Raw genomic sequence first — 19,181 nt, forward strand, 5'->3', positions numbered from 1 at the left:
TACTGGGTCCAAGACTATTGTGGCACCTTGCTTAAAGCCTAAAGAGTAAATGTGGAATGACACCAGAGGTTTAGCTCAGGTTTAAGCAATCACCACCACCACCACCCCCAAAGCTGAATCTAACTGACTGTACCTGAATGCAACGTGGGTCTCCTCTGGTTGAGAGACATTACAGAGAACGTGAGAGAGAGGGAAAAAAGTGTTGGCATTGCCGGGAGTATGGGGGGCCAGGGGGGCCAGGTTCCCCCAGTAGTAAAAAAAAAAAAAAAATGCTCACCATTTTAAATCTCCATCTGACTGTCTGGCTGAATATGATCATACAATTTATATCCACTTTGACAAGCATCACAGGTATCTCTTTGCTAAAGCTGTGACAGGGGGGCCTCTGACTAGGGCCTTGCTGCAGCCGCCCCCTCCTGCAACATATTGAATTTCTCCATTGGTTTTGGGTGAAAAGAAATATATTGTAGGCGGAGTTCCCAGCATGCTCTGGGGTAGATGTGTTTGCTTTGGGAGGTTAGTTAAAGGACTTCCTGTTCTATATGTGTGATGTTAGTTATCTGCAATGTTATGTGTCGACTAATAGTGCTGTTCTACATGTTAATTACATTGCTTCACAATGTTGAAATGTTCGCACCATGGGTGACTCTGGTAAGCAGTTCAGTGACCCCCTCTGAGATGCTGTGTGTGGTCTAATGCAACAATAAACAGTATTTTCAGTAGTCTTGTGGTGTACACGACGCAGGATCTGCTAATAAAATGGAGATAATCGCTCTGACTGTGCTTGTTGCAATATCTTCCTAACTTTTGATTGGGTTGGAAAGACTCATGTTTGAGTGGGCATTACACACCCCTGCCCATAGACCCCTCTCATGGGGGCCATTTTGTGTCAAAAAGGCAGGGTAAACACAGGTGCAAGCAAAACACTAATGAGGGTTTAAAACTTCCATGATTGGAATTTGGAACTCCTCATTAGTGCTTTGCTTGCACCTGTGTTTATTCTGCCTTTTCGACACAAAATGGCCCCCGTGAAAAGGGTCTATGACTTCCCTGCTGAAATATGCCACTCCCACAAGGGCTATGTTCAGAGAGAAAAAAGACATCCCCAAGCAGGGTTCGATCTCAGCACCCCTGCTTCAGAGTCCTCTGTCTTAACCCCTCAGCTATTGACTTGAATGAAATAAATCTCTTGGAAGTAATATATATACTTATGACAAAGGTTCCTACTGGAACATGCATGCAAGGTTACCGCTAATTCAGTTTCATGATTCCATCCAGCGATTAGATTACTTTATTTTATTTATTTTAGATCATGTATTTATTTTATTTATTTTAGATCATGTATGATAATGTAAGACTTTATGTTGACTGTGCAAAGCTTCAGTCTTCTGATCCAAAATCAGACACCTTGTCCATTAGGCCAGGTGGTTTGACTACCAGAACAGGGTAACTTCTTATGTTTTCCACCAGAAAAAGGTTTTTGTTAAGTGTCTAAGAGCCCTTAGCCTCAGTCAAACCAGCCACACCTGAACAATCACACCCAGGTGGTGCTAATTAAGTGTCTTAAAGTGGTAATCCACAACAGCTGCGCTGGATAAGGTAATCTCATGATGAATGGAATCCAGGCCCATTTCAGCTATGGGCAGGGGTGGGCATTGTCCACTCAGAGATGAGTCTTGCCCACCCAATCAAAAGGAAATATTGCAACAAGCACAGGCAGAGAGACGGCATCCATTTTATTAGATCCTGCGCCTACTATAGAAAATACTGTTTATTGCATTAGAACACACTTACCCACATGCAGCATCTCAGAGGGGTCACTGAACTGCTTACCAGAGTCACCCATGGTGTGAACATTTCAACATTGTGAAGCAATGTAATTAACATGTAGAACAGCACTATTAGTCGACACATAACATTGCAGATAACTAACATCACACATATAGAACAGGAAGTCCTTTAACTAACCTCCCAAAGCAAACACATCTACCCCAGAGCATGCTGGGAACTCCGCCTACAATCTTTTCACCCCTTGCATGCACGTTCCATGGTCACTTTTGAGGTCTTGGGTTTGAGTCTCAGTCAGTTTTAAACAGCAACAGCCAGAGGAAAGAATGAAATGCTCTGAGAAACCCCATCTTAAGAAGTCTGACCCAGTGGCTCAGAGAGTTTCATTAGTGCCCAGCAGGGTTTAGCTTGTGGTTTCAAACCTCAGTAACTTTTGAGGTCGTGGGTTCAAGGCTCAGTCAGTTTTGAACAGTGACAGACGAAAAAGATAAAAGCTCTCAGCGAAGAACTTTGAGTACGAAGGGGAGCTGGTGGTGCGATGGATATGTCAACCACATAGAGACGTGGAAGCATGCAGATGGCTTGTTTAATTCCTGCTCCACCACCACTACGTGGAACTTGTCATAATGTCATTCAACGTATTAAATGTGAAAGATCCACAGCTTTTTTGGAAAGATGACATAATGAGTATGAAAGACAATGAGTTTTGGCCTGTCACATCGATGTGACTGGGGAGGGCATTCCAGGGCGAGGGGGTGGCTGCAGCAAGGCCCTGTCAGAGGCCCCCCTGTCACAGCTTTAGCAAAGAGATACCTGTGATGCTTGTCAAAGTGGATATAAATTGTATGATCATATTCAGCCAGACAGTCAGATGGAGATTTAAAATGGTGAGCATTTTTTTTTTTTTTTTTTCCCCCTACTGGGGGAACCTGGCTCCCCTGGCCCCCCCCAATAACTCCGGCAATGCCAAGACTTTTTACCCTCTCTCTCCCATTCTCTGTAATGTCTCTCACCCAGAGGAGACCCACGTTGAAATGTGGGCCCAAATGAGGAGAAACGTTTGTACAATGCAACCTATGGCCAATTATGAAGTCTAAAGACCGCAAAACTGCAAAAACTGTAAAACTAATTAAACCCTACTCCTCCCACATCAAGTCCACAAATGACACCAAACTTCAGCATCTGCATCGCTAGACTGTCCTACACAAAAGTATCAACAGATTTTCGATTGGTCAAAAATTTAGCCCACAGTGCATCAAAATGATGAATTCTGTCCCCGGGCCTAATTGCCTTAATTACCTAGGGCAATTAGGTTGTATTTGTGATGTCATCAGTCACTCAAGCAATTGTGATGCCATCACTGATGTCACTCGAGCAATTGTGATGTCATAGCTCAAAGCCTTGAGACTTGCCCGGCCACGACCCATTGCTGCGCAGCAGCTATAATTTATGTTATTTTCCTTTAACTTGTGCTTTTTTGTCTTCCATCCATAATTTATAAAATATATTTTCAGCCATTGTATACTTTTTTGACAGATGTATGTTGCTTTACAGCTGAAATTGGGTAAGAGAGCTGAAATTGGGTGAGAGACATAGAGAGTGATAAAGAGAGAGAGAGGTTTTGCTGAATAGCCCACTGTAAAAAGTTAAACCAGACAGGTCGAACTTTTCATAGTGCACCATGAAAAGTTCAACCAGCTACACCTGAACAATCACACCCAGGTGATGCTAATTAAGTGTCTTAAAGTGGTAATCCACAACAGTTGCGATGGATTAGGTAATGGAATTGATGAGGGAGAGAAGTCTCCCCTCAGGACACCTGGGTTACATCATAACCATCCATTCATCTCTATGCAATCTAAATCCCATAGAGATAGGCACAGTGCTTATCTCTATACCGTCTATATCCCATAGAGATAAACAGTGTTATAAGGTGTGGCCCACTGACTTAAAGATGGATGCAGTCTGATTATTTAAACAATCTTTGAGCAACAGTTGTACCAACACTTTGTGGCTTTGTGTTTGTGTTGTGTTTGTGTATTGTTGTGGAGGAATCTTACACATTGGACCTTGATATGCAAACACATGGAAAAATGCCCATGGATTCTGTTACCATTCGCCTACATGAAACAATGTAAGATAAATCAAGGTCCAAATGATTGCAGTAGCTTTGAATTTAGAAACTGAGAATCATGCAGTCTTATTGAGATTGTTAGACTAGGGTTCCAGCCCCGAGCGCGGCCTCACCCGCAGCTCAGCTGCTGCGTGGCCTCGCCTGCTCATCACTGATGATGTCATGGACATTATGACATCATCAGTGACATCACAATTGTTCGAGTGCCACAGTTCCCAGTGTTCAAACATTTCTGAAGCCACAGTCTGATGCAAGGATTGAACCAACAACTAGCCCACGTCCTCCAGCATAGGGCAGGGTGATATGGCCAACAAATTATATATCTGTATTTTTAGGCTGAATTATGATACATAATATAATTTATATCTATATTTTCTTTTCTTTTTTTTGCCACATGTGAGATATCACAGGTAGGGCTGGGTGATATGGACAAAATCAAATATCACAATATTTTTCACCAAATACCTCGATATTGATATTGCGACAATATTGTAATATTGCTTTCACAAAATATTTACACAATGAGATTTTTGATAAATAATCATTAGTAATATGGATATAATGACCAAGTGGGTAAAGGCAAATAATAGATACAACCGTGCTGTTATTGTGTGTAAGTAATAGGTGTGTCCTATGGCCTCTAGTTTCCTGGCGTAGGAACCCTGCCAGCATTATCCTATACAGAGTTGCATTCTGTGTGAATCTCTGTTTACAGATTCTATACTCTTAATTATAGCCTCACCAAGCCAACAAACAAAAGACTTGACAGGCAACATTTAAGAAGGTCACAACTAGGTTGTTTATTTCATGATAACTGATACAGGATAAATGTTATACATTCTTTTTTAACACTGATATTTTACTTTTATTTTCAATGTCAGTATGCAAAAAAGACAACAATGCAAAGTAAACATTTGGTGAAATCATGAATATGTTACATAATTTGAATGCTTCATAACATTAAACCAATTAATTTGAAGGACTCCTGGTTGCCCCGGTGATAACTTGTTTAGATTAGCTACAACACAAAAAAAAAAGAAAAAGAAAAAGAAAAAAGATCGACCAAAAACAAAATGAAAACATCAAGAGTTGGCTGACAGCAAACACTGTAAAGAACCATGATCTTTAGATGCATCAATCAACATACTCATGTAAATGCATAAATACAGAAACACTGTTGTATATATGCACATACAGTAATAATGCAATTACTAGAGTTGTAGAGTCTGTACTGGGCATACAGAGACAAAATGAAGAGAGCAGGACACATACATACACACATTTACCATATCTCTCCGTATAAACACGCATAAACCAACCAACCAACAAGCAAAAGGCTCTCTGGCTTTAGAAGCTAAAAACTACATTGGACTTTAAAAAAAGAAAGAGACATTCACATTTCCGAAACAAACTCCATGATCTGATCATCTCCCGACTGTCTGTCCATCGGTCTGATCAGCTTGTGGCGCCGATTGCCACCAGAGAAGCGAGGATGAGGATGGTGATGCTGAGGATGATGAAGAACTCCCGTTGTGCCGTGTCCAACCCTTTCGCATCGGAGCGGGGGTCCGGTCCCAACAAGTCAGTCAGGGCCAAGTTCACTCCAGTTCATGACCACTGTCTCTGGTCTCTGTCTCGGCACTCCTCTTTGCTGTGCACTCATTGACTGACTCACCATTCACTGGACTGCTGTAAATAGCTCCGGCTTTTACCCCATTTGCCCGAAATGTCTCCACTGGGCGTCTTTCTTTCTTCAATCCATGAGGGAAAAGTGAACGAGTGATCATCTTGTGGAGGAAGGTAGAGAACCGGGACTGCAGCTGTATGTCTATGTAGTGTGGATGTCCTGTATGTCCATGCATTTGTCTGTGGGTGTATATGGTATATGTCCATCTCGATCCAGTCCTCTAGGGCGAGGCGGGGGGTTTGCTACCGCTGTAATGAACTTGGTATCTGTTGACCGCTTGGCCTTTCACTTCGGTGGACAGGCAGGTCGTCTTGCAGGGGATCATGTCTTCTTCCTCCTCGCCCAGTAGCCAATCCTGGACTGAGCGTTCGGCCGACGCCGTCACGTGATCGGCCACCCACCCCTGGTGCCACTTGTCAAAGCGGTCGTGCTGGTTCGCGGCCACTCGGTGCTGCGACTGTGGAGGGAGAAGAAAGGCCTTTAGAGTCGAATGTAAAGACAAACCAACGGGATTTGCTCACTAGCAGAAAACACAAGCGGGGTTTGATTCTCCCGACACAAATGACTTCCCGCATTCTCTGCGTGGGACATCACATGGTTTTAATATGCATAATAATGTTACTCACAACAGGAAGACAATGACATTTAATTAAAAAAAATCACGTGTCCACTGTACCTTCCGGGCCTTGACCAGGGCCCCTCGGCGGTACATGTAATCCTCAGAGTTCATGACAAACACCATCTTGTGGGTGTTGAGTTTGAAGCGACAATCCAGGCTGCCGGCGTTCTCCACGCCCAGCTGGCGGTGCCACTCTCTCCTGCAGCGCATGGCCTCCACCTGCCGCACCTGCCAGCGACGGAAACGACGCAGGTTCCTGCAGGAACAAAAACACAGGGAGATCACTAACCCAAAGAATACCAGTGCATCTACATACTGGTGGACCTTTGGGAGGTAGTTAAGTCTTTTTGGGCATTTTTGCCTTTATTTAGATAGGACAGTAGGTTTATTTAGATAGGACAGTAGGTTTATTCAGATAGGACAGTAGGTTTATTTAGATAGATAGGACAGTAGGTTTATTTAAATAGGACAGTAGGTTTATTTAGATAGGACAGTAGGTTTATTTAGATAGGACAGTAGGCAGACAGGAAAGGTGGGGATTGAATGTTGCACAGGGTCCAAGATGAAGAGATGAAGATAGATGAGAAAACAGCATTTGCACTATAACTGTAGGTAGTGAAGACAGCAAGTTGAAGTGAGTATACAGCATCTCTGCCATGTTTAACTCTCTCCTACCTGGGCAGAAATACGGGTTTGAAGAAGTATCCCTCCTGAGAACACAGACTGGACTCTGTTCCTACAAACTGCTCCATGTAGCTGGACAGACACTGAAGGAAGGAGGAAGAGAGGATTGTTGTTAACAGCGGAACACAAGCCCTGAAGTGAAGCCCGTGTTGTAATGAACATTGAAGTTCAATCCAATAAAGTTCCCAAGTGTCGAGGGTCAGCCTGTCCGTAAACACAAACATTCAAGTGTGTGTGTGTGTGTGTGTGTGTTTACCTGTACATCTAGCGGGTCATCAGCCTGGGCCTCCTCTGTGTCCAGTAGCTCGATGGTCATCGAAACTTGACCCTTGTTTTGGATAAACATCACCTGATGGGACAAAATGACAAGACACACAGGTTAACCTACTACAGCAGGTTAACCTACAGCAGCCACACAGGTTAACCTACACAGCAGGTTAACCTACAGCAGGGGTTCTTCCTGCATACTAGAGAACTACGGGGCGGCCACCTCCGTCAATTTTCTCGACAAAACTCTGACAGGTGTCTTCATGGAAAACACAATTTTCTAACAAGCGTTGCACTTGGTGGATTTCTGTCATTTGCATTTGTGCCATTACGCCGATGTGTTGACAATTTAATGTTACATATTCTTCAATAAAGTTACTTGTTTAAGAAAGCAGCCTTCTGAGTACTTTTGCATAGTCATATCAGTGCGCACAATCCACATAGAAAACGTGTATTTTCATTCCAGCAAAAAAGAAAAGAAAAGAAGGGATAACTAGATCAGCCCCCTATCGGTAAAAAATCCCACATCAGTCAGGCTCTAGTACCACCTCTGCCAGTAAATCAGTAAATCAACACACTACAGCCACAAACAACAACTCCAGGTTTCAAGTCAATAATGAGTCAATGGGATTAAATATGTTATGCTCTGTAGGAGTCTTGCTGGAGGACAAATAGAGCGCAACAGTCACGTGACTTTTCGTGACGTCATTTGCCCCGCAAGTTGAAGTTGCGCATTCATTTTCTCCATAGACATTTCGATAAATCCTTAAATAACGAGTTTTAAGCCTCGAACCAAGCCAACCCGTGACCTACTAAAATAATTCTACTAAAAATACTAAATTCTACAAAAATATAATTTTTCCCCGTTGTTATTTTTTGTTCTCGCTTAAATCAAATGTTTTATGGTCACTCACAATTCAGGTCACAAATTATAACACTTATATCACACAATGGAATGCACTGAACATCACAAAATGATGATATCCAACAGTGTAACAGTATCCACAATGGTCCGTAATGCTCACACAATACAAGATCATCTGTGCCAATTACAATCACATGGACCCATAGAGATTATACTATAGTATAGATGGATCACCACAGCCAATTCTAACAAATGGTAGCAGCAAGTCTCCTAAATGGGTGGGGTCAACCATTGACTAAGACCTGATGAAAGTCTCCTAAGTGGCACCATGGGCAAAACCCACGTGACAAAATGACAGGAAGTTAGTTGAAGTTGGGCCGTCTTGCTTGAAATCCCATCGTCTTTGACCAAACTAGCACAGAGTCACAGACTCTGTCTGTCAGTCCAATCAGGCGTAATGGACAATTCATGGCTAGTCGTTACATTGAAGCAGTTACTCATATGTGGTTGTCTAGTGTACTATATTTTTTTCCAGATGTTGCCCTCACCTTGAAGCAGTTCTCCTCAGCCATGACTCTCTCAGACTTCCACTGGTAGCTGGTCTCCCAGGCCGCCCGGACGCACTGGGAGGACAGGTTGCCCCCTGCCGCGCCCCTCTTCCTCTCAGCCAGGTACAGCTCGGCCACCTGCAGACACACCTCGTCGCTCACTAGGTGCTGCAGCTACAGTGGAGGGTGGGGGATTAGAATTCGACAAAAAAAAAAAAAAAATCAGGAAGGAGAAATGGTTAGATATGTAAACGGTAGATTAGGACTGTGACAACAATTACAATTTGAATACTTAAATATGAAATCCATATAAAATCAATAATATTTTGTTATACATTTTTTCAATCAATAATGTTGATATATTTCTAGTGTTATACTAGGTATGTCCACTAGAGGGCAAAACAGACACGATTTTGACAGAAAGACTGACAACCGCTTGCCACTATTTACAAAAAGGGGAAAAAAGTAGGAATGTTTATTTTGCTAAACAGATGGTGACGAATCCATCTGTCCAGACATGTTTAAAGTCCTGACAGTCCTGCCCGGACAATAGACCGCCTTTATTGAAAATGAATTTAAATGGAGACAGGCTACTTCAATGGCAATATTTTCCGGGTGCTCCTGCAGCTGTGGGACAAGTGGTAGTAGCCATTTTTCAACTTATTTAGGTCAGTGGTACTAAATTAGTGACATAAATTAGACCAGGGACCCCCAATTGACAATATTTTGTCCCAGGGTCTCCCACCAGATATTTTTTGTTTTGCTTTTAGATGTTTTATTCCAGAAACTAAATAGTCATACATTCGGTCATTGTGTTACTTAGGGATGGAATTATAGTGAAGATAATTATGACGGCACGGTGGCTCAGTGGTTAGCACTGTTGCCTCACAGCGAGAAGGTCCCGGGTTCGAACCCCAGTCCGGCCCAGGTGCTTTCTGTGTGGAGTTTGCATGTTCTCCCCGTGGTCATGTGGGTTTTCTCCGGGTGCTCTGGTTTCCTCCCACCACCAAAGACATGTATGTTAGGGTAAATACTCCTGTCAGTGCCCCTGACCAAGGCAATGGCAAAAAAGAACGGGAGTTGGTCCCCGGGCGCTGCACTGCGGCTGCCCACTGCTCCTAGTAGAGGATGAATTTCCCCATGGGGATAACTTAATTACTCCCATTTTTGACCCCCTCGAACCCCCTCAAGGACCCCACTTTGAGAACGATAGCCAATACAAATGGATAGACAATATTGAACATTCCTTTTGATGTTCGAATGTGCCATTCAATGTTTGTGTTAATTTTTAGATTACCGAATGTCAACGTCACAGCGCTATGGTAGATGATCAAGTTATGTGTGCTGTGCTCGCTGTGAAAGTGACTGTTGCTTACCTGCCGGATGATGTTGTGGATGAGCTTGTCGATGGTGAAACCTATGTAGGCGTGGATGGTGAACATCTCCCTCAGTGTGTCCTCGTACTGTGTGGACTCCAGGTTGCCGTCCAGCAGGCTACGCACCATGTCTAGGAAGGCTGGGTAGTACTCCTCTAACTCCACCTCACCTGTGGAAAGCAGGGTGGAAATCACACGTTATATCCTGTCATAATGTATTACTAATCTATCGATCCTGTTTTTCATCGCAGTTGTACCATATCAAGCAATGCTGGGAGTATGATTTAAGCTCCATCTCATCTGTGCAGGGCAGGGCAAAAAAGAAGAGCCATTGTAATATGTTATCACACCCTATCCTATCCTATACCGTGCAGGACTACGCACGTGTGGTGCAGAATGAGAGAGGACAGTATGCTACATCTCCTGTAATCCCAGCTCACCTGGGGGAAAAAACGTTACAGAATACTACACTTACATACCAGGGCCAGTACAACAATATGATGAGAAAGCAGTACACCTAGCCAATGTATTCATGTTTCATTGTCACATTTTGAGCATGGAACTTTCAATGCCCTCCTGTTCCAAATGCTGACGAGGCAGTCTGCATACCCGTCCAAAAAAAGGTTGCAAAAAATGTGCATCAGTCTTTTTAGTAATCTGGAGCATTTCAAAGAAGCCTCCAAATGCCAAGAACACACCTTATTTAACTTTAGAACATCAGAGAAAGTTAGATCTAAAAGCACTTTGGGATACAGTAATTGGTAATTCAAACAAAATTATTTCACAATCCCCATTACATAATATCTATTTTAAAGCTCTGAGCGCTATGGGGAAAAAATAGCACCATCTCCAACAATGTGCCTACTTTTCCATGTTGGGCTACATACTGTATGGCAACTAGTTGACTGATTTGAAATGAAATACGGTACTTTGATCAGACCATCCCAAGGTGGATACACTTGACCAGTAGTTGTACATACTAGGCTGTTTGAGGCGTAGCTCCATGGCTAGGTCACAGGCCTTGTCCCTCCTTCCCTCTGCCAAGAGCAGCCTCTCCCTGCTCTGCTCGGCCCGGTGCTCCAGCAGCTGCCGCTCTGCCTGCCGGTACACCCGCAGCAGCCGTGAGCACAGCGTCTGGTGCAGCCGCAGGAAGAAGTACCAGTTGTTGTTGACGAAGAACAGGTTGTAGACGCCGTCCAGATCCTTCTGGTGCTCCGCTTCAGGGTCGCGCAGGTCCACCTTCTCGCCGGTCGCGGTTGAGCTGATCTCCATGGGGGTGGAGCCGGGGGTGGAGCCGCCGGTGCCTCCAGGCTGGCTGGTGCTGCTGGAGGTGGTGGAGGCCTCCGTGTCTGTGGGTTGGGACGGGCTGCAGCGCCTCCGCCTGGACTCTCCGTTCAGCTGCTGCTGGGGTTGGGTCTGGGTCTGGGTCTGGGACTGGGCTTGTTGGGGTTGAGACTGGCTACCTGTGGCTACCCCTGCTCCTGGTGCATTATTCAAATTACCACTTCCTCCTCCTCCTGATGCTGCTGCTGCCGACGATGGTCCTCCTCCTCCTCTTTCTAGGGGTGGGGGGGGGGGGGGGATTATTATTTTTTGTGTGGCAATATATCATAACGCACAAATGAAAAGAATTGCGATATTTTATTCTATAAATTGTCAAGTGCATGCAACATTTATGAGTGTTGGTCAGTCTGTCTGCTTGACAATCCAAGTTTGCTGCAATAAAAATGATTGAAGTGAGATGAACAGACTGGAAACTTTATCTTACTAGATCAAACAGATGTTGACTAACTTTTTTCCTTTGGTGACATAATTTGCAGTTGAAAAAAGGTAATAAATCACAATATATCGCAATATTTTTTTAAATCGTAAATAATATTGTATTATGACATAATAAGTATCATGATCAAATTGTATCGTGGGGACTCTGGTGATTCCCATCCCTACCTCTCTCTCCTCCTCGCTCTCCTCTCTCTCCTCCTCTCTCTCCTCTCTCTCCTCCTCGCTCTCCTCTCTCTCCTCCTCTCTCTCCTCTCTCTCCACCCTCCTCGGGCTCGGCCTCCTCGTCTGTCCAGTCTTCCGTGTCGCTGAGCTCGCCTCGGCGGGAGAAGAAGAGGTCTGGAACAAAGTGCTGGATGATGCGCTTGATGTGGTCCTTGTCGTCTTTGTGGATGGTGGGCTGACGTTTCACATGGTAGATGATGAGTGCAGCGGCGTCCTCCAGGATCTGCTTGTCATCGTAGGTAAACACCATGTGAGGTTCACTGGCTGAGGCCGAACCAGAACCAGAGCCGTTCCGGGCCTGCTGGCCCACGCCGCCCTCCTCTGTGCTCTGCTCCTGACGCTGAGATGGACAGGAAAACACAGAGATTAACGCAGGAAGAGCCAGTGACAGGACTAATGATCATGAAGATTAAAAAAAAACAGTTTTTAAATGGGTTTCATAGACCCTAGGGAAATTAAGCTACTTATAAAGGACCATGTAATGTAATTTTTTTTTTTTTTTTTTACTTATGAAGTAAAAAAAAAAAGTACTATCACCTAAATTGCAGCTGTTTTCCTATGACAATTAAGATGAAAATGGAAACACTACACAATACCAAGAGAGTAGAAAAGAGTGGGAAAAGCCGACATGCCCCTAGTGGTGGCTGGGCCAAGATGAGCCACACCTCCAGAGATGTGCAGTTTTGTGCACTCCAAAGTGTTTAACACCAGCGCAATGGTAATATGTTACCCACTGTGCCTACGGCCCGGCCAAAAAATTATACATCAATATTAATTTACACTCCAAACCTTATTATCATCTTTTCATATTATGAAAGCTCTAGTGTGAAGCCGGCAGATAAGGAGAGAGGTGCAGGACCTACCTCATCATAGACGCTCTCAATCTCATTGAGGAGACTCTTTGAACGCAGGGCCTTCATGTCATTCTGTTTGAAGTTGACCCCTTGGTGGTCCAGGGACTTGAGGTAGGCCTTCTCATACTGCTCCCTCCAGATCTTATTGAAACCCTGCTGGGCCTCTCTCCACTCCTCCTCCTTGGCTTTCAACCTGTAGAGGAGGACACACCTGGGATGAAGACGCTTCACACAACACAAAGCATGTTTGTGAGTCTGTACACCTGCTTGTGCATACGACAGTTTGACTGTAAGGAGCCATGCGTCTGTGGGGGGAGCCAAGTGTGTGGGAGGAGCCATGTGTCTGTGGGAGTAGCCAAGTGTCTGTGGGAGGAGCCATGTGTCTGTGGGAGGGAATGTGGGAGTACCTCAGCATGCATCTGTTGGAGCCTTTGTGTGGGAACCTACCACATGTAAAACATTTCCAAGTTCCTATGTACAATATAGTGAGTACACAAAACACAGTTTTCAACACAGCTGGTTTGATTCATCATTGTTGACGGGAGGAACAGAGAACAATGCCTATTGATAGAAGGACCTAATCAAACTGTAATGCTGCCAACAAATCAACATTTTCATCACAGTAAGAAATGGATTAAAAATCCCTGCTTGCGACCTTAAAGGATGGCTTTACCGATAATCAACCCACTTTGTATCATTAATAATCTTGGTAATATAAGCACATGGGCAGTGTTTACCTTCTCTCTCCGTTTACCTCACGGAGATCTCCCACTTCCTCCTCTGGCAAAGCGCTTCGTTGTGACGCGTTTTACGTCACAACGCAAGTTCTGCTCAAGACGGGGAATCTGCTCCGAGGGCAGCTGCTATTGTGTATTTTGATTTTGTAAGTATGCCACATCCATGGAGAGCCTTAATAACTTGCAGCTGTTGGGGGTGGAGTTTCCGCAGGAGGTAAACACTGCCCATGTGCTTATATTACCGAGATTATATATGATACAAAGTGGGTTGATTATTGGTAAAGCCATCCTTTAATGAAAAAACGCTTTCTAACTGCAGGAAACGTGCTTATTTCCCAATACAGAATCTTGATTAAAGGAAAATTTAAGGGGCCTTTTTTGCAGCAGCCATTTTGTGTCTAAAAGGCAGGAAGTAAGTACACAGGTGCACCAAAACATTAGGGTTTCCAACTTCCAGTCAATTTAGGTGTTCCAGTGCTGGGGCCCTAATTAGTGAGTTGGTTGCACCTGTGTTACCTTGACTTTTAGACACAAAATGGCGGCTGTGAAAAAGACCCATTGGCGTATTCCACCAATGTGCCTGATTATTCACCATAACAGCACCATGCATGCACTTATGAAAGTATATAATAACTGGCTATGCAGTGGATTTGTTCAGAAAGCATGGCGGATTTTGGTGGGAAATCACATGCAGCGCTCGCGAGGCGCACTTAAGAGGACTGGAACCAGAAACACTTAACAGTTGGATGGTTGCGCTACGCCTGGTGTTGCCAAGCAACCAAAAACAACAACTTGGCTGTTACATGTACATGCGGTGCACTTGCGGCGTTCTCAAACACTGAGATGATTTTTTATCTCAGTGCGCGAAAGCTGGTTGAAGTCTGAAATGAATGGGTTTGAGGTGGTGAGAGTGAAGCAAAAATAATTACACTTCCAATCTGATTTTCTGTCACCGAGTGTCTGTCCTGTGAAGAGATTTGAAATGATGCCGAACAACAGCGAGAAAATGCCGGCCCTAACCTCTTGAGTACCACAGGCACGGCGGTGGCGGGACTCCTCTTCAGCCCCTCGATGATCTCAGGGGCCTTGTCGCCGTAGATACGGTAAACGGCGCGGCGCTGGATGACCTCAGAGGTTCCGCCCAGGCAGTCGTCCAATCTAAATCGATCCTGGTCCTCGGGCGAAAGGCGGGACATCTTCTTCTGGACGCTCTCGAGAACCCGGATGGTGGCCAAGTTGGTCTCCAGTACCACATCCAACTAGGGATGGAGAGTTATGGACAGAAAAACATTTTAGGAAGGCACTAACCATTACAAGGTGTCTTGTTAAAGCTCATTATCTCAACTTTTACAGGGAGAAGATTCTACAAGAATTGTCGGTGATGCACCTACCTCAAACCTCTCATCCTCACAGCGATGCAGCTGCTCCTCATAGGGAGTCTTCTTGGAGCTGACGAAGGTGGAGTCCTCAGACCAGGAGGGGAATGACACCCAGGTATCATTCAGCACCTACACGCACGCACGCGCGCACACACACACACACACACACACACACACACACAAGACTTAAGATGGGGTGGCCGAACTACTACAGCCTGCAGGCCAACTGCGGCCCGGCCGCTACCCGTTTTTTTAAGTGGCTCGCCATGAATTTTGCAAAAGGGAAATGTACCCTGGCTCGGTCTATTTTGCACTGTTTTTTGAACATTTTTCAAACTGAATTTTGGTGAAAATATCTGTCTTAACCTGTTGGCACAGCAATTGAAAATAAATGTTGAACATATACAGAAATACCCATTGTAGCACATCAATAAACTACTATGGGTCATATTTATTTAGGTAGAAAATTAATCTTTGATGGCACAGGGGTTTTCTGGTCTAAACAGGTTGAAAACTGCCACACTTAATATTGTTTGGCCCATGACTCTAAAAAAAGTTTGGCCACCGCTGTCTTAAGTCATCAATTGGAAAAACTTCAAGGAGGAATTTTCACAATGATATGCTGTTCTATTACTAATTAAATACTAATAAATCACATGACGTGGACTGATCTAGTACGAAATCCATAAGGAGAGAGATATAAGTAGGTGTACCTCCTTGCATATGGCAGTGCGTCCGCTGCATTTAGGCTGCTGGTAGGTCTTGGGCAGTGCTCTGTAGCTGGACCCCAGGCGCTTGCAGGAGGCGTAGTCCACCTCCCGGCCCCCTCCCCCCTCCATGTAGCGATCGGACAGCCCTGACAGAGCATGAGAGAGTTCTTTGTCCCCCAGAAACGACTTGAACTGTGTGTACAGTTCAGGAAACTTCCTGGAAGGAGATCGAAGAATATGAACGACACATGAATGAGGAGCACAACGGGAAAGCAGACACCAAGTGATTCCCATCAGAACAATGAGACCCGTTTGGGTATGGTGTGAATAAAATAACTGTTCTAATATGTATCCAAGTACCTTTTTGTCCTTTCATTTGGCACAGCTAAGTTCAGAACTGTTATGTATTTTCATTAGGTCATAACCACCAACATGCATCAGAGTTGCTGTTTGCCCTCCCAGCAGTAATACAGGTATGCCTCTTTTACAACATCAGACAATAGCGTCTGCACCTTCTGCACGCTCACCGGAGCCACTCTATCCATCAAGTCACCACTTTTAAATCCAATTCTCTCATCTATTCATTCTTTTTTTCCCCGTCATTTTCAGCTAGCCATTTCACACGTTCATTCATCTGAATCGTTCCATCCACTCACCCCAGGAAAGGAGTGACTAGCTGTAGCAGCTCAGCTCCTGAAACCACTTCCTGGTTAAACAAGGCGATGCAGCGCAGGAAGTTCTCATACACTTCCTGACTTTTAAACAGGCGACGGACCTAAATGAAGTGTGGGGTAAAAAAGAGATAAGGTGGGTCAGACAAATCGGATGTGTCAAGAAGACATTGTGAAAGACAGAGACAGCAAGAGAGCAAAGTGGGGGTGGGGGGAATGGGGTGATAGTGGGCAAAAGGAATAGTGGCCCGAAGAAATCCAACATTACTCAATTGGGAAATGACGCCTCACCTTATCAAAGAAAGTGAATTCTCGTAACACTCCGTGCTTGCCAACCGAAGCAAATGACTGATCTTTGGTACAGGAATACTTCATTTTTTTCTAAAAATAAATAAAAAATAAACCAAAATTGTTCTTAATAATCATCCTTCAATAGACAACGAGTTGTACAAATATTCAAATTGACATTTGTGAGTAAATAAAACAAAAACATTCAGCAGATGAACCTTTGTGATGAAGAATATAGCATATTTCCCGGGCTAGATATTTCAGATAGAGAATGTGTTACCTTGAGTAGCGGGGTCATGTGTTGCAGGAGCATGGGCCTGGGTCTCTTCTTGCTCTGTTTTATCATGTCGTCTTCATCCGGCCGTTTCAGCTGGTCTTTCCCCCCTGTCAGCGAGCCCCCTGTGAACTACCGGAGAGGAAGCACACAGGAGAGTTGATCAAGGAGACATGGCTCTTTAGACTGGTCTGTTACAATCGTTTTTTTTTATGATGTATGTCTCCGCCTATGGCTTGGCTGACTGACCAGGGATCTCTTGGCATCAGGCAAGAACTGTCCAAACTCAGCCAGCAGGTCTTCCTGTCCCTTGAAAAGACTGGCAACCTTGGAGAACACCTCATCCTCTGTCATCCCACTGCTGCCTCGTCCACCTCGACTCTCCTTCACCTCCAGCTGCTCCTTCTGTTGAGAGGGTAAAATGGTCTTCAATGGAATGGTGATGCAGAACTCACCTCAAATAGACCAAAGCCCAAGACCAAGTGTCAATACGTTGGCCTAGTTACACATGACCACTGGTGTTAGAGCAAGTGTAGTCTCGGCTCCCAGACGTTTGGTGAGCTGCGCCACCAAACGTCTGGGAATTTCACTGTCAGAAACTGTCTCTCCGAGCCCGGCGAGGGCCGCCGGCAGCAGACACGCCTACATTTATTATTAGAATTTTATTTGGTAGCGGCAATGCCATTTATCATAGTCCTAACACAGAGCATGAAGCTGATATGCTCCAAACAAAATTTATAGCTGTGGTTTATTTTACAATAATTTTTCCTACCCGGAAGTGGTCCGCTTGCTACTGTGAAGTCATCAGCAGGCTCTGTAACGTTAGCCTCGGGAGTCTGGTTTATCGCTGGGGGAAAGACCTCTAGCCGCCGCCGCCGGGGCCGGATGAAACACGTCCTATTAACAGGTTATGTTTGTTTCTAAGTGATTAATATGTTTCTCCGCAAATGCGACGATGTTTTGCGAGACACCGGTTCTGCATGAGAACTGCCCCCAGAAAGCAGGCCCGCCCACAACACTCATGATTGGTTCTCCGATGCAAGGCTTCCAACAGCGCCACCTAACCTTATGCAAAGATTTAAATAGTAATATTCTCAGTCTTACAGGAGTGAAACGGATTAAGACTGAGGGCTGAGTCTAGAGCAAGTGACACAAACACGACGAGTGCCCTCTGAGGAACAGATTTCTGTGGGGATTTGATAAATAATGGACAATAATCCACCAACACTATCTTTTCTGATCGTATACTCTCCTGCAGAAATTTACATTTAAAATTCAGATTTTAAATACCATAATAAAGCAATCTAAAAATGACTCTGATTTTGGTTGTAATACCAGTAGTGCCAACACTGCCTGCTACAGCGAAGATCCTCAGTCCAATTCTTCTTCAAAATCGTGCGGGAGGAGACAAAGCATGAATGTAGAGTACAATGAATAATATCTTACCCAGTGTTAGGAAATTTAAAAATTTCAACTTTTGCCCCCAACTTAAAAGAAAACGAATTAGTGTATAAGCTTTGCTAAAGCATAGTGTGAACAACAGCGCTGTTTTTTGTGTGTGTTCTTTGTCTTCTTCTGGCAACCAGCTTGCAGGACAGGTGCTGAGTATGTGTTAGAGATGGAAATGCAAATTAAATGAACTGAATAAAAAGAAAATTGTCCAAATTTTGGGGGCAATTTTTGCCCCTGGATCATGATTTTTAGGGACATTCTGAGATTTCTTAGGACATTTTTGCCCTTGCCCCTGGCTAAATTCCTACACTGAACCTATCTATACTAATATTACACTACTAGAAAGCAATTTAAATCACCATATTTTCATTAGGCAAAAATACAATATCAACTAGCTCCATTTCAATTTTGTGTCATGCTGTATTTTAACTCACAATATCTCCACAGTACCTGGTATGTATGCAGAATCTCCAGGAAGGCTCTATAGATCTCTGGATGGTCCAGGAAACGGTTTTTAATCTTATTGACATAGCTGATGGCACTGTCAAACTCTACAGGGCTTGGCTCTGAGGCAGGGGGTGACACAGAAGAGGTGGGTGCCTGATTCGGGGTCTCTCTGCTGGTCAGGGGAAGGGAAAGTCTGCTGGGGGGCTCGGGAGGTCCTGTGGTGGTTGAGGAGGACAGGGTCTCTGGTGGGCCCGCCGATGCCTCACTGCTCTGGGCAGGTCCAGCCTCAACGTGGGAAACAGAGGTACTACCAGAGGGCACAGTCACAGCAGGGGTGGCTACACTCTTCCCCTGCTGGCCTGGGGATACCTGGATATAGTAGTATGATTTATAGATG

The 19,181-nt window shown here is 44.5% G+C and overlaps 1 protein-coding gene across 1 annotated transcript; it reads right to left on the reverse strand.

The window, feature by feature from the left end:
* Positions 1–4,985: 4,985 nt before the first annotated feature.
* Positions 4,986–18,906, reverse strand: LOC310787079 (paired amphipathic helix protein Sin3b-like). Its single transcript, XM_083648416.1, has 17 exons — positions 18,788–18,906; positions 17,135–17,290; positions 16,892–17,017; positions 16,615–16,704; positions 16,309–16,427; positions 15,656–15,869; positions 14,955–15,071; positions 14,584–14,822; positions 12,836–13,019; positions 11,916–12,312; positions 10,949–11,527; positions 9,969–10,138; positions 8,593–8,766; positions 7,169–7,261; positions 6,904–6,995; positions 6,286–6,484; positions 4,986–6,066 (listed from the first exon to the last, which is right to left on the reverse strand). Exons 2-17 carry the CDS (start codon positions 17,237–17,239, stop codon positions 5,830–5,832), a joined length of 3,135 nt encoding a protein of 1,044 aa, XP_083504542.1. The 5' UTR covers positions 17,240–17,290; positions 18,788–18,906; the 3' UTR covers positions 4,986–5,829.
* Between the last annotated feature and the right edge of the window lie 275 nt (positions 18,907–19,181).

Source organism: Poromitra crassiceps (assembly GCF_964638095.1).
Source record: "Poromitra crassiceps genome assembly, chromosome: 12".
Classification (NCBI taxonomy): Eukaryota; Metazoa; Chordata; class Actinopteri; order Beryciformes; family Melamphaidae; genus Poromitra; species Poromitra crassiceps.